At 46.4% G+C, this 11,460-nt stretch overlaps 2 protein-coding genes across 5 annotated transcripts in view; one reads left to right on the top strand and one right to left on the bottom strand.

Moving 5' to 3' along the window:
• The window catches only part of LOC119291395 (probable 26S proteasome non-ATPase regulatory subunit 3), an 8,728-nt gene extending 6,067 nt beyond the window's left edge, over nucleotides 1-2,661 (top strand). For both annotated transcript variants that reach the window (XM_037570147.1, XM_037570146.1), the window contains exons 3-8: nucleotides 676-813; nucleotides 891-1,027; nucleotides 1,125-1,179; nucleotides 1,271-1,381; nucleotides 1,596-1,835; nucleotides 1,915-2,661. In XM_037570147.1, the coding sequence (XP_037426044.1) occupies nucleotides 676-813; nucleotides 891-1,027; nucleotides 1,125-1,179; nucleotides 1,271-1,381; nucleotides 1,596-1,835; nucleotides 1,915-2,427 (1,194 nt within the window). In that variant the 3' untranslated portion in view covers nucleotides 2,428-2,661. The remainder of the gene's footprint in view (nucleotides 1-675; nucleotides 814-890; nucleotides 1,028-1,124; nucleotides 1,180-1,270; nucleotides 1,382-1,595; nucleotides 1,836-1,914) is intronic.
• Nucleotides 2,662-2,911: 250 nt separating this feature from the next.
• Nucleotides 2,912-5,426, bottom strand: LOC119291394. 3 transcript variants are annotated; one of them, XM_037570143.1, is made up of 4 exons: nucleotides 5,326-5,426; nucleotides 4,822-4,917; nucleotides 4,651-4,735; nucleotides 2,912-4,347 (listed from the first exon to the last, which is right to left on the bottom strand). In XM_037570143.1, the coding sequence occupies exon 4, from the start codon at nucleotides 4,329-4,331 to the stop codon at nucleotides 3,123-3,125; it is 1,209 nt and encodes a 402-aa protein (XP_037426040.1). In that variant the 5' UTR covers nucleotides 4,332-4,347; nucleotides 4,651-4,735; nucleotides 4,822-4,917; nucleotides 5,326-5,426; the 3' UTR covers nucleotides 2,912-3,122. The 3 variants fall into 3 exon arrangements, with proteins under 3 accessions (XP_037426040.1, XP_037426041.1, XP_037426042.1); XM_037570144.1 differs by lacking the exon at nucleotides 4,822-4,917 and having other exon boundaries at nucleotides 5,326-5,420; XM_037570145.1 differs by lacking the exons at nucleotides 4,651-4,735; nucleotides 4,822-4,917 and having other exon boundaries at nucleotides 5,326-5,412.
• Nucleotides 5,427-11,460: the final 6,034 nt, after the last annotated feature.

Here is an 11,460-nt window from a genome sequence, read left to right as displayed (position 1 = left end):
AGGTGGAAGAAGGACCAGAGCCGTTGGATTGTAAAAAATGGACTGAGAGCAAAGAAAAGGCACCTGACACATAGGCGCCCCCTTTTATACGTGATTATCATCTGCACACTGCATAATTAACTGTTTCACAGCATCCTATGGCAAGTATCTTGCTAGTTTTTTCTTGTTAATAATCGTATGATTCTGATTATCTATTTATTTGCCTTCAGTTAGTAATTCTGTTTTCATCGTGTGATTAAATTCTAGTCGTGTCATTTTTTGCTTGCGTCATTTATTTGCATCTTTATTTCTTCTCCTTCTGCATGTGGGAGCTTGCCGTATGTTTAGATACATGGGGAAATTTGTTACTGGAGTTGTAGCAGTAGGGTGTATTTTTCCAAATCTGTGTGTCTGTTATGATGATACCCCATTAAACTGATTACCAGGCTGATCACCACTTGCCACTTACAAGATAACTTCAGTTTTTTTAGAATGTCAGGAAGCTTGTTACATACTAGTTAATCGACCTTTCTATGTGAGGAGCCGAAGATGCTCTTGAAGCCGATCAATTTAGACTTCTGCCACCTGCTCCATAATTTAGAGAACAAAACATTTGAAGTTAGATTTGCTTTTAAAAATATTATTCTGTTATTCAAAACTCATTAATCATGGTATGCATCTATTGTTACTTTTTAGGAAGATGAAGCTGAGATGGATATTGATGCAGCAGCTCCAGCAACTCAGATTTCTATCAAGCATGGCCTTCCTGAGATTGAAATATATTGTTCTTTGCTTGTTCTGATTTTCCTCATTGATCAGAAGAAATACGACGAGGTATGTCTTATATAGTGATATATTTTGTGCAGCATATGCAACATATTATTAAGTTAAAGTTCTCCAATTGTCTCTAGGCTAAAGCATGCGCAACTGGAAGCATTGCTCGTCTGAAGAACTTGAACAGGAGAACTGTTGATGTTTTGGCTTCTAGACTATACTTTTATTATTCATATGTGTATGAACTTACAAACACCCTTGCTGAAATTCGTGGGTATGTCAACTTCTACATCTTCCCCTACTCTAGTATTTCCTTAGATTCCATTTACCCTGTTTTGTAATTCATCGCTCATATTTGCTTCTTTGTACAGTAATCTCCTTGGGTTACATAGAATGGCAACTTTACATCACGATGAGCTTGGTCAGGTAGTTCTGTTTTCCTGGTTCTTGCTGATTAAGTGTTATGCTGTCAAATTGTGCTAATATATGGAAATGCATTGTTTTTTCATGATAACAGGAAACCCTGCTCAACCTGCTTCTCCGCAATTACCTCCACTATAACTTGTATGACCAGGCAGAGAAACTTAGGTCGAAGGCACCACGTTTTGAAGCCCATTCCAACCAGCAAGTAATTCATCTGCCTCTTCCAATCATTATCTGCACTTTAGTAATTGTATTATGTTTCAGATGCATTACACCAGTACATTTAAATTTTATGAAACTAGTTTATTTGTTAGCTATTCTTTTAAAAATGCTTTGGGGTGATTGATGTGTGAGATCTTCCTGCAGTCTAACTGATTTCATTGATACACTCAAGCAACTGTTAACATTTTTTAATACAGTTCTGCCGGTACCTCTTCTACTTGGGGAAAATCAGAACAATTCAGTTGGAGTACACTGATGCTAAAGAAAGCCTCCTGCAAGCTGCTAGGAAGGCACCGGCTGCAGCTCGTGGTTTTAGGATTCAGTGCAATAAATGGGCTATCATAGTAAGGCTGCTTCTTGGGGAGATCCCAGAGAGGACTGTTTTCATGCAGAAAGGAATGAAGGAAGCTTTGGCACCATATTTTGAGCTTACAAATGTAAGTTCCAGTCTTCTTTTAAATCTCATGTTACTGTCTGGAAAGCTCTAGTCATAACATTTGAATTATTGGTGTCTAGGCCGTCAGGATTGGCGATTTGGAACTGTTTAGAGCTGTTGCAGACAAATTTGCAAGCACATTCAGTGCAGACAGGACTCACAATTTGATCGTGAGGCTCCGCCACAACGTCATTCGAACTGGACTACGCAACATCAGCATTTCATACTCGCGGATCTCCCTTGCTGATATTGCGAAGAAGCTAAGGCTAGACACTGAGAATCCTGTTGCTGATGCGGAGTGCATCGTAGCCAAGGCCATAAGAGATGGTGCAATTGATGCCACCATAGACCATGCAAATGGCTGGATGGTGTCGAAAGAAACTGGCGATGTCTACTCGACAAATGAACCCCAGGCTGCATTCAACTCCAGAATCGCTTTCTGCCTCAACATGCATAATGAAGCGGTCAAGGCCATGAGGTTCCCCCCGAATTCTCATAAGGAAAAGGAGAGCGCTGAGAAGCGCCGAGAAAGGCTCCAGCAGGAGGAAGAGCTGGCAAAGCACATGGCCGAGGAGGATGACGATGATTTTTAAGTTGGTCTGTTTTTTTTGAATTGTTGATTTTAGATCCCTGAAATCACTGAATTCTCCCCTTGAGGGAGATTTGAATCATGTAAACTTTTTACATCTTCTGTAGTTCTATGTTGATCAGCACTTCATTGGACCGTAAATGTGTTTTGAGTTTATCTTTTCTCTTCCTTGTCGAAACTGGGTTTGAGGATCTCTGTACCATTTGAAATCCACCTTGTCCATTCAAGACTTTTGGTATGTCTGTGCTTCCTGACATATATTTGCCATCTACTATTTTTTTTCCTGTTTCATTGCGATTATGCAGTGGTCGAGTTACCACCTTTCTCCTGTAATTGGTGGCAAATCTAACATCGTGGAATAATTGGTGCCACTCAATAAAGTATTGTGCAAATGACACTAGTTTCCTGATGTGTAAGCTGATGTAAATCCTTCTGAAGGTCAAAGAATTTCACACATTTAGCACTAAAAACTCTAGGCAACTCAAATATAGAAGAAAGTATCATCAAGTTACTTCCATGCAGTAGTATACTATGTTACACAAGCTGAATCTACAGCTCTGGAATTATTATGAAAAATATCCATCTTTTTAACTAAGCATAACACCATTAGCAATACAAGTTTACAGTGAGAGTCTAGCCTCCTTAGTGAGGCAAACAGAGTATGTATGAGCCAGCCTAGCTAGCAGCAGTAGCAGCAACTTAGAAGAAGGCTCTGCTTCCATAGAAGACCCTAGGACCCTTGGACGACGGCGATGGCGACGGTTTCTCAGTTGTACTCGAGTCGATGTTATCAACCGAGGGGCTACCATTCTCGACATCCAGCGGGAGCTTCATCTTCGCAAGGGAGTCAGTGAACTGCTGCATGCTCTTCATGTACATGTCAACTATGTCCTGCTGGACAACTGATTCCCTGGGCTGGAGGTTCACGGTGATCACTGCAGGCTGGGCAACCTCATCCTTGGATGGCGCCTCAGAAGAATCGGCCTCGCCATCGGTAGTAACACCCTGGCTCTTCTCCCTCTGGCTTCCGGTGGAGGATGCCGCCGCGACGGCGGTCTCGGACGGCTCAGAGACCGATTGCGTCATGGGGGACAGCTCCGGGGAGGAGCCTGTGGTCGAGACACAGCTCACAGGGCTTTCGTCAGGATACTCCTTGGGAGTGATCTTAGAGACCTCAGGACCAGGCTCATCTGCATCATGCTGTGGTAACTTGCAGGTCTCAGCCTTTGCTGCACTGTCACAGTCCATCTCGAAATACTTGGAGACCATCATTTCATTCTCGTTCACCATGTTCAGGTCTGGGAACTCCATCTTTTCGATCTCACAAGGATCCAGGCTGCCATTTCCACAGTCGGTGACCGCCGACGCCGATTTATTGAGCGATGAGATCTCGATGACGTCCGGAGAGCTACCGACATAAGACAGGGACAGGCGCACAAAACCGGCCGGCGAGTGGAGCAGGTCGGAGGACGACATGGAGAACTCCTGGGCCAGATTTCCATCGGCCAGAAGGATGTCTGACAGAGGAACGAGGGTGAAGCCGAGAAGCTGGTCCTCCAGGTAGTTCCTCACCCTGCTCAGCATCCACACCTCGCACCTCAGCGATGCCTCCACGCTGCGCACGTCTAGCCGTAGACCCTCGTCGAACAACGGGTTCTGGCCACCCCCATTGATCACCTTGGTCGAGCACGACACCTGTGGGTCGCTTGTGAGGCTCAGCTTTGCATAAACGTCCTGCTTTTGGTAGATGCAAACATTGTGGATGTCGCGCGCCTGGTGGACAAAGATGTCCAGGTAGCCTATGGACTTGTCTCTGCCGGCTGTCTCTGTAGCAGAGTTGTCGAATCTTTGAGTAATAGCATAGTTGTTCAGCACCGGTGGATCAGGCATAGGGTATGTTGCTGCCATTGTAGGTATTCCAAGACTGCAATTAACACACACAAGGAGATATTTTCTTCAGTGCTGAAGTATAAGACAAAATATTGTCTGAACCAAGACAGCAAATTGCAGCTGAAGCTAAGCAGAATGGAGACGAGACAGTGACAGTAATAATTAGCTAAAACAATTGGACTTTAAATAAGGAGGAGTCTTTATCCTATGGTGGTAAACATATTTAATCATGTAGAATTGCAAGGCAAGCTACTTCAAATTCAGACCAAAAGGATTAATACAAGATAGAAATGAACCCTGACTAAAGGAGGCTGAAGGTCAAGGAATTCAGACTCACTATCTGAAGAGTTTTTGGCTCAAAGATATCTCCAACAGACGAAATCGGAAGCTTCGGTGGCCCGAGGAAACCGTTGGGATTTTCTCTGAAAGCAAGAAGAGCACTCAAAAAGGTTAGGAACACAAATTCAGACTTGAAACAAAGTTCAGTCCGCGGTTTGAAATCGTTCACCTGTCTATTATAAGCACAGCAAGCACAAATTTGGTGCTTCACCACAGCGTGTAAACGAAGATTGCGCAGCACATACCGCAAATATCACACGAAAAGCTGCACCAAGAACAGCAGTGGTGCACAGATTAAGCATCACATGCCACAAATGTTGAGATTCAGGCGCATACAGACACAGCAATGCCACAAGCAATTTCGGCAAAGGAACAGCCGGCATCTTATTATAGCTCTAGTAACCCTAAACAGCACCAATAACCCCAGCCCTTTGAAAGAAGCCCTACCGCCCAAACAAGTACGAGGTGATCAGTGCCCAAATCAAGAACAGACCTAACTAACACAAGGCGCGGAGGTTTGGCAGGCTGACCTCGGACCAGAGCGCTGGTGCCCTACTACTACTACTACTACTACTACTAGTAGTAGTAGTACTAAAGAAGCATCATGAGCTAACAGGGAGTGGAGATCAACGGTTTTAGACCGGAAATTGCAGGTAGGGGTGCTGTTAATTACCTCCTTCGCCGAGGATTGGTGCGGCGATCTGAGCTGAGCGCTGAGGCGAGTCGCGCTCGAGGCGCAGGAGTGTGAACTGGGCGGCCGGGCGAGGGATGGGATCAGGGGAGGGGAAAGGTAAATTAGCAGGAAAAAGGGCGCCACTTTTGCAGAAAAGGGGTCTTGTTTACCGGAAAATACATTTGTTAGGCATTTGTTGGAACAAGTTTTTTTTGTTTCGGCCAATGTGGCTGGGATTTGTTGGCACTTTGGTCTTTGGACAGGGTCGGGAATGAACTGATTTAGACAGGAGGTACTTGCAGGCTCAATCAGTCACAAGGGGGACCAAGTTCGTGTCGTTCCAATCATTGTGAACACGCCAGACCGACAGTTCACTCAATTTCAATGAAAGCATATGTGAGCAATGTCAAATAGTTTATCGTGTGTCATATGTATATTGATAAAGTCAAAGAAGTGCTAGAAAATACCGGGCTGTAATAAACAAATAAACCCCCCGGAAATGTTCTAGAAAATGATGGCAACTAGCCACCTCAAAGGTACAGTAGTTAAGATGAAGTTTATAAACATGGGCTACCTCGGGCAAGGGTGAAACCCACGCATCAAGCAAAGTTGAATCGCTTGATCTGTTGATGCGAACGCCATACCGAGCCATGTCGAGCACTCCAAACCTCTGCATCGAGCGAGAGAAATCTGATCTTTGGAGCGTGTCGCCGGGAACCTCCAATATGAAGGCTAAAACCCATCGACATTTCGTCCCGTAGAGATGGTTAGAACATGGGGTCGCCCCGTCGGAAGAAAAGTAACCGATGTGCACGCAACCACGACGTCTTCAAATCGCCTCCATACAGGACCAGGAAGACGTGTCACTGCTGCCACCGAAAACGAGAACCAAGAAAATTCGTCATCGCTGCTGCGCTAGGAACGGAAAGCAACCATCTGCCGATGCAACAAACATGAGTGTTTGCCGCCCTGACTTATGCACAGGCGCGCTGCGAATCCTTGTGTCAAGTGCCAAGTCTCATATACAGCTAAGCCAGAGAAGCCGCTCTTCGTGAGATCAAAGTGCGCATTAAGAATACCAAGCATTGGAACAAGGCCCAAGTTTCACAACAGAAGTAACCCACTCCGGCGGGAAAGAGCCAGCAAGCCAACCCCCGGCAAGCTTTTCGGGCATGGGTTTCCTGGCAACACCAGCGCTCCGCCTCTCTCACCAGCTGGCCGCTGATTAGTGAGGTGTCGAGCCCGCAGGTGCTTAGGTGGACGTAACCCCGTGTGTGTCAGCTTGCTGGAGGGGTAAGTCACCTTTATTGATACCCGCCTTGATGGCGTGTCACGCTAATAGGAGGTAGCTGGATAAGTGACACAGCAACCTTGCCGGATTTCAGCCTCCACATGACACCTAGCAACGCATTTAATGTGTTTTGTCCTAACTGCCAGAGTTAGTATGATAGCTCCGTATCAGTCTAATCACCCCTGTAATGACCTTTTTGCCACTGTGGTAACCCCTTAAGCTATAAAAGGAGGGCCAGGGCAACATTACAAGGGGTCGAATCTTTGCAACCCTCGCGCATAGGCATTCGTGTAGATGCTCCCTTCCCACCTCTTGCCGAGGGAGAGCGCTCTGTGTACTTGAGCTCAACATCACCAATACACCCAAAAGGCAGGAGTATGGTTTTACGCCTCCGTGCGGCCCGAACCTGGGTAAAGTCGCGCGCTCCTCGTTGTGTTTACTCTCTGCGTCAATCGCCACCCCTCGCCGAACCAGCAAAGGGGCTACATTGCCCCATAGACTGCAGGCTCCACGCCGACACCATTGCAAATCACCATTGAGGTCGTTGACATGACAAACAACTGTCGTGCTCCCCTCACAGCCGCAACTGTATGTCCACCGCCGAGATGTCCTGGGGCTGGCGCCTCGTGTCCAACCTCCGTCGACACGCGTGCCGTCTAGGACCCTGCAGCGCACATCAGCTGTGAGGACTCCTGTAGTGTGAGGAGATGAGCCCGCCACCACCGTCTGCCAAACAGGCGTTGCCCACCAGCTTCCTCCGGCGGCGGCTAAGTAGGTGGGGAGAGGAGGAGATGGCCCCGTGAGTCAGGCTGCCTTCGTTAGTGTAGTGGAGTACGATAAGCAAATCTTGAGTCATCAATGATGAATCTTCATCGTGCCATCGTCGTCCTTGAGTACTTTTTGTAAGGCAAAAGAGCACTCAGATTACAGGCTAGTGATTTTGGACATGCGCACGTATACCTTCTGGGCCATGTTTACAAAACTGATCCTCTGTGGCCTATTTCGTTATTATGAAGGCATTCCAGTGTGTTTGTGCAAAAGTATCTGCCACTGGTGGAAGAGCGAGCCGCTGGAGTGGAACGGAGCCGCGTAGGAAACTGCCGAGGTGAGCCAGGGATTGGCATCTTCGGCCCCACTGCTCCTACGGCGAAATCTCCGAGAGCGCGATCGCTCCTTCCGTCCGTTCCCTTCCGCGCCGCGACGCTCCAACGGCAAGGACAAACCAGTTCGGCAGCGTCGCCGGTTCACCAACGGAGCGGAACACATCCGTTTCCAGTTCTTTATTTGGTAACGATGAATTAACCAACACTTTTCTCCGTGGAAGCGTGCTTCAGCCTAATGAGTGAATGACACGGTGGTGCACGCAACTCGATGGCATGTTTTTTGGGGGTGATTTTTTATTCTTTAGAACAATCGTCTAGTGGGGAATCCATGTGTTTTGAATGGAGCACTGACCGTTGACGTGACATGCCTACCAAACCGATAAGCCAAAAGAACTTGAGATAAATTTCAAGACCAGGCTTGGCCAGGGTCTCTCGGAGCAGAACGAATGAAAATCTCAAATGTTGTGTCGAAAAGAAAAAAACAAATCCAAACTGAAATTTGTCATTTGAAAAGAAAGTTGTCATGCTTGATAACTAAGATGGACATCTCACGTCACTAAATTTGCGATAAAAAATGTTCCGAATTGTCATGTGTTCGTGCCACACGTGTAACACTTATCAGGATCCATGAAAATCCTGTCCAGAAACCCTAAAAAAAAATTCCAAAGTGGTGTCCTGGAAACAAAAAATCATTAGCGATAAAGTGCATATCCCACCCTGCAAAAAAAGAAAGATAAAGTGCATATCCCATATGGGCAGGAGGATCCCATGAGGCCAACTCCAACGCACAACCCCAAAGGACGTCCGTTTTGGCCTATTTTCGTCAGTTTGTGTAGGGTAATGGGGTCGTGTCCGAGTCTTTTCTGGGATGTGGTGGCCATGCGCCCAACATGCAAACGCATCTTTTGGCCCCATCATGTCCGCCATGGCCAAAATGCCCATATATTCATATTTCAATGTTCAAAACTAGTTTGCACGTCCAAATATTAATTGTCTCAAATCGAAATAGTTTTACAACTAAATCAAAATTGTCTCGACTAAAATAGTATTACAACCAAATCGAAATTGTCTTGCATAACATTGACGAACCAATACATCTATTGGTTGCCAATGTGATTCCACATGTGCTCAACCAAGTCATTTTGAAGATCCAAATGAGTGTGACAATCACGCAGTTCACGATGCAATTGGGTAAACTGTTCAAACGTGGCCGATTCTTGGTGCACGGGCTCAATATTTTCACCTTGAAAATCAAATCGTTGGTCGAAGATACTGTTATCACGCTCGTCCTCGATGATCATGTTGTGCATGATCACACAAGCAGTCATCACCTCCCAAAGCTTCCCTTCATTCCATGTCAGTGCAGGGTGTCGAACGATACCCCATCGGGATTGAAGCACACCAAAAGCACGCTCCACATCCTTTCTAGCACTCTCTTGCATTTGGGTAAATCTCCATCTCTCCTCACCTTGGGGTTTCGAAATTGTCTTCACAAAAGTTGACCACTGAGAATATATACCATCAACTAGGTAGTATCCCTTGTTGTAGTGGTGGCCACTGACCTCAAAGTTGACTGGTGGGGAGTGGCCTTCTGCAAGCCTTGCGAAGACTGGAGAACGCTGCATCACGTCGATATCATCGTGAGAACCTGCCATGCCAAAGAAAGAATGACATATCCAAAGATCTTGTGAAGCCACCGCTTCTAATATGATAGTGTACGCTTTACATGCCCCTTGTACTGGTCCTGTCAAGCAAATGGACAGTTCTTCCACTCCCAGTGCATACAATCTATACTGCCAAGCATGCCTGGAAAGCCTCTATCGACGTTGATCGCCAACAGCCTTTCTGTATCAGCGGCATTTGGCTGCCTCAAGTACTCAGGGCCAAACACTGCCACATAGCCTTGCAGAAGTTGTACAGTGACAGCAGACATGTGGACTCACTCATGCGCACGTACTCATCCACCAGATCGCCTGAAATTCCATATGCAAGCATGCGGATGGTCGTGGTGCATTTCTGAGAAGAGGAAAATCCAAGCTTGCCAAGGGCATCCGTTTTGCACTCGAAGTATGGGTCATGAGCAACCACTCCCTCTCGGATACGATTGAACACATGCCTTGTCGTACGAAAACGGCGTCGGAATTTATCCGGTTTGAAGAGCAGGGCGTGTCCTCTCTCTCTCTCTGTTGTGGTTCAGGTTGGGAGCACGACCCCCTGTACCGAGGAAGCTGGCGTTGAATGTGGTCGTGAATGACCAGTGCAGCCACCACAAGATCTTCGTCATCCGAGAACGAATCATCCGATGAATAAATGAAGTGGTTGAAGAAAAATTCATCTCCACTGTCCATACCTTTGTGGACAAAGTGTTAAACACCTTGCGGTCGTGGTGGCTAAGAGGCCGCGATGATCACCTCGATGCAGCAAGGGTGGTCGGCGGCCGGCTACAGGCCGCTCTCGAGCACTCGACGGAAGCTGCCGTGGTCATAGTCATCGCCGACGGTCGTATCCCCTCTAGCACCGGCTATGACGGCGACGGCCAAAACTCCTCCAACCGACGGCCAAAACTCCTATGAACGCGCTGGCGTGGTGGCGGCCATGTCGAGACGTGGTTTGGTATGGACAGCCGGGGGTTGAGGAGTGAGGAAGCGACTGAAGAATAGTGGCAGCGATGGCGGCGGCGGAGTGGGGCAGGGGAGAGCGGGTGGTGAAGGAAATATGCCCTAGAGGCAATAATAAAGTTATTATTTATTTCCTTATTTCATGATAAATGTTTATTTTTCATGCTAGAATTGTATTAACCGGAAACATAATACATGTGTGAATACATAGACAAACTGAGTGTCACTAGTATGCCTCTACTTGACTAGCTCATTAATCAAAGATGGTTATGTTTCCTAGCCATGGACAAAGAGTTGTCATTTGATTAACGAGATCACATCATTAGGAGAATGATGTAACTGACTTGGCCCATTTCCGTTAGCATAGCACCCGATGGTTTAGTATATTGTTATTGCTTTCTTCATGACTTATACATGTTCCTACGACTATGAGATTATGCAACTCCCATTTACCGGAGGAACACTTTGTGTGCTACCAAACGTCACAATGTAACTGGGTGATTATAAAGGAGCTCTACAGGTGTCTCCAAAGATAGATGTTGAGTTGGCATATTTCGAGATTAGGTTTTTGTCACTCCGATTGTCGGAGAGGTATCTCTGGGCCCTCTCGGTAATGCACATCACTATAAGCCTTGCAAGCAATGTGACCAATGAGTTGGTTATGGAATGATGCATTACGTAACGAGTAAAGAGACTTGCCGGTAACGAGATTGAACTAGGTATTGGATACCGACGATCGAATCTCGGGCAAGTAACATACCGATGACAAAGGGAACAATGTATGTTGTTATGCAGTTTGACCGATAAAGATCTTCGTAGAATATGTAGGAGCCAATATGAGCATCCAGGTTCCGCTATTGGTTATTGACCCGAAACGGTTCTAGGTCATGTCTACATAGTTCTCGAACCCGTAGGGTCCGCACGCTTAACATTACGATGACAGTTTTATTATGAGTTTATAAGTTTTGATGTACCGAAGGTTGTTCGGAGTCCCAGATGTGATCACGGACATGACGAGAAGTCTCGAAATGGTCGATACATAAAGATTGATATATTGGACGACTATATTCGGACACCGGAAGTGTTCCGGGTGATTTCGGAGAAAACCGGAGTGCCGGAGGGT

This window comes from Triticum dicoccoides, chromosome 4B, assembly GCF_002162155.2.
Source record: "Triticum dicoccoides isolate Atlit2015 ecotype Zavitan chromosome 4B, WEW_v2.0, whole genome shotgun sequence".
In the NCBI taxonomy this organism is placed as follows: domain Eukaryota; kingdom Viridiplantae; phylum Streptophyta; class Magnoliopsida; order Poales; family Poaceae; genus Triticum; species Triticum dicoccoides.
Note: the sequence above shows the minus strand (reverse complement) of the source record. Positions and strands in the feature narration are given on the sequence as shown.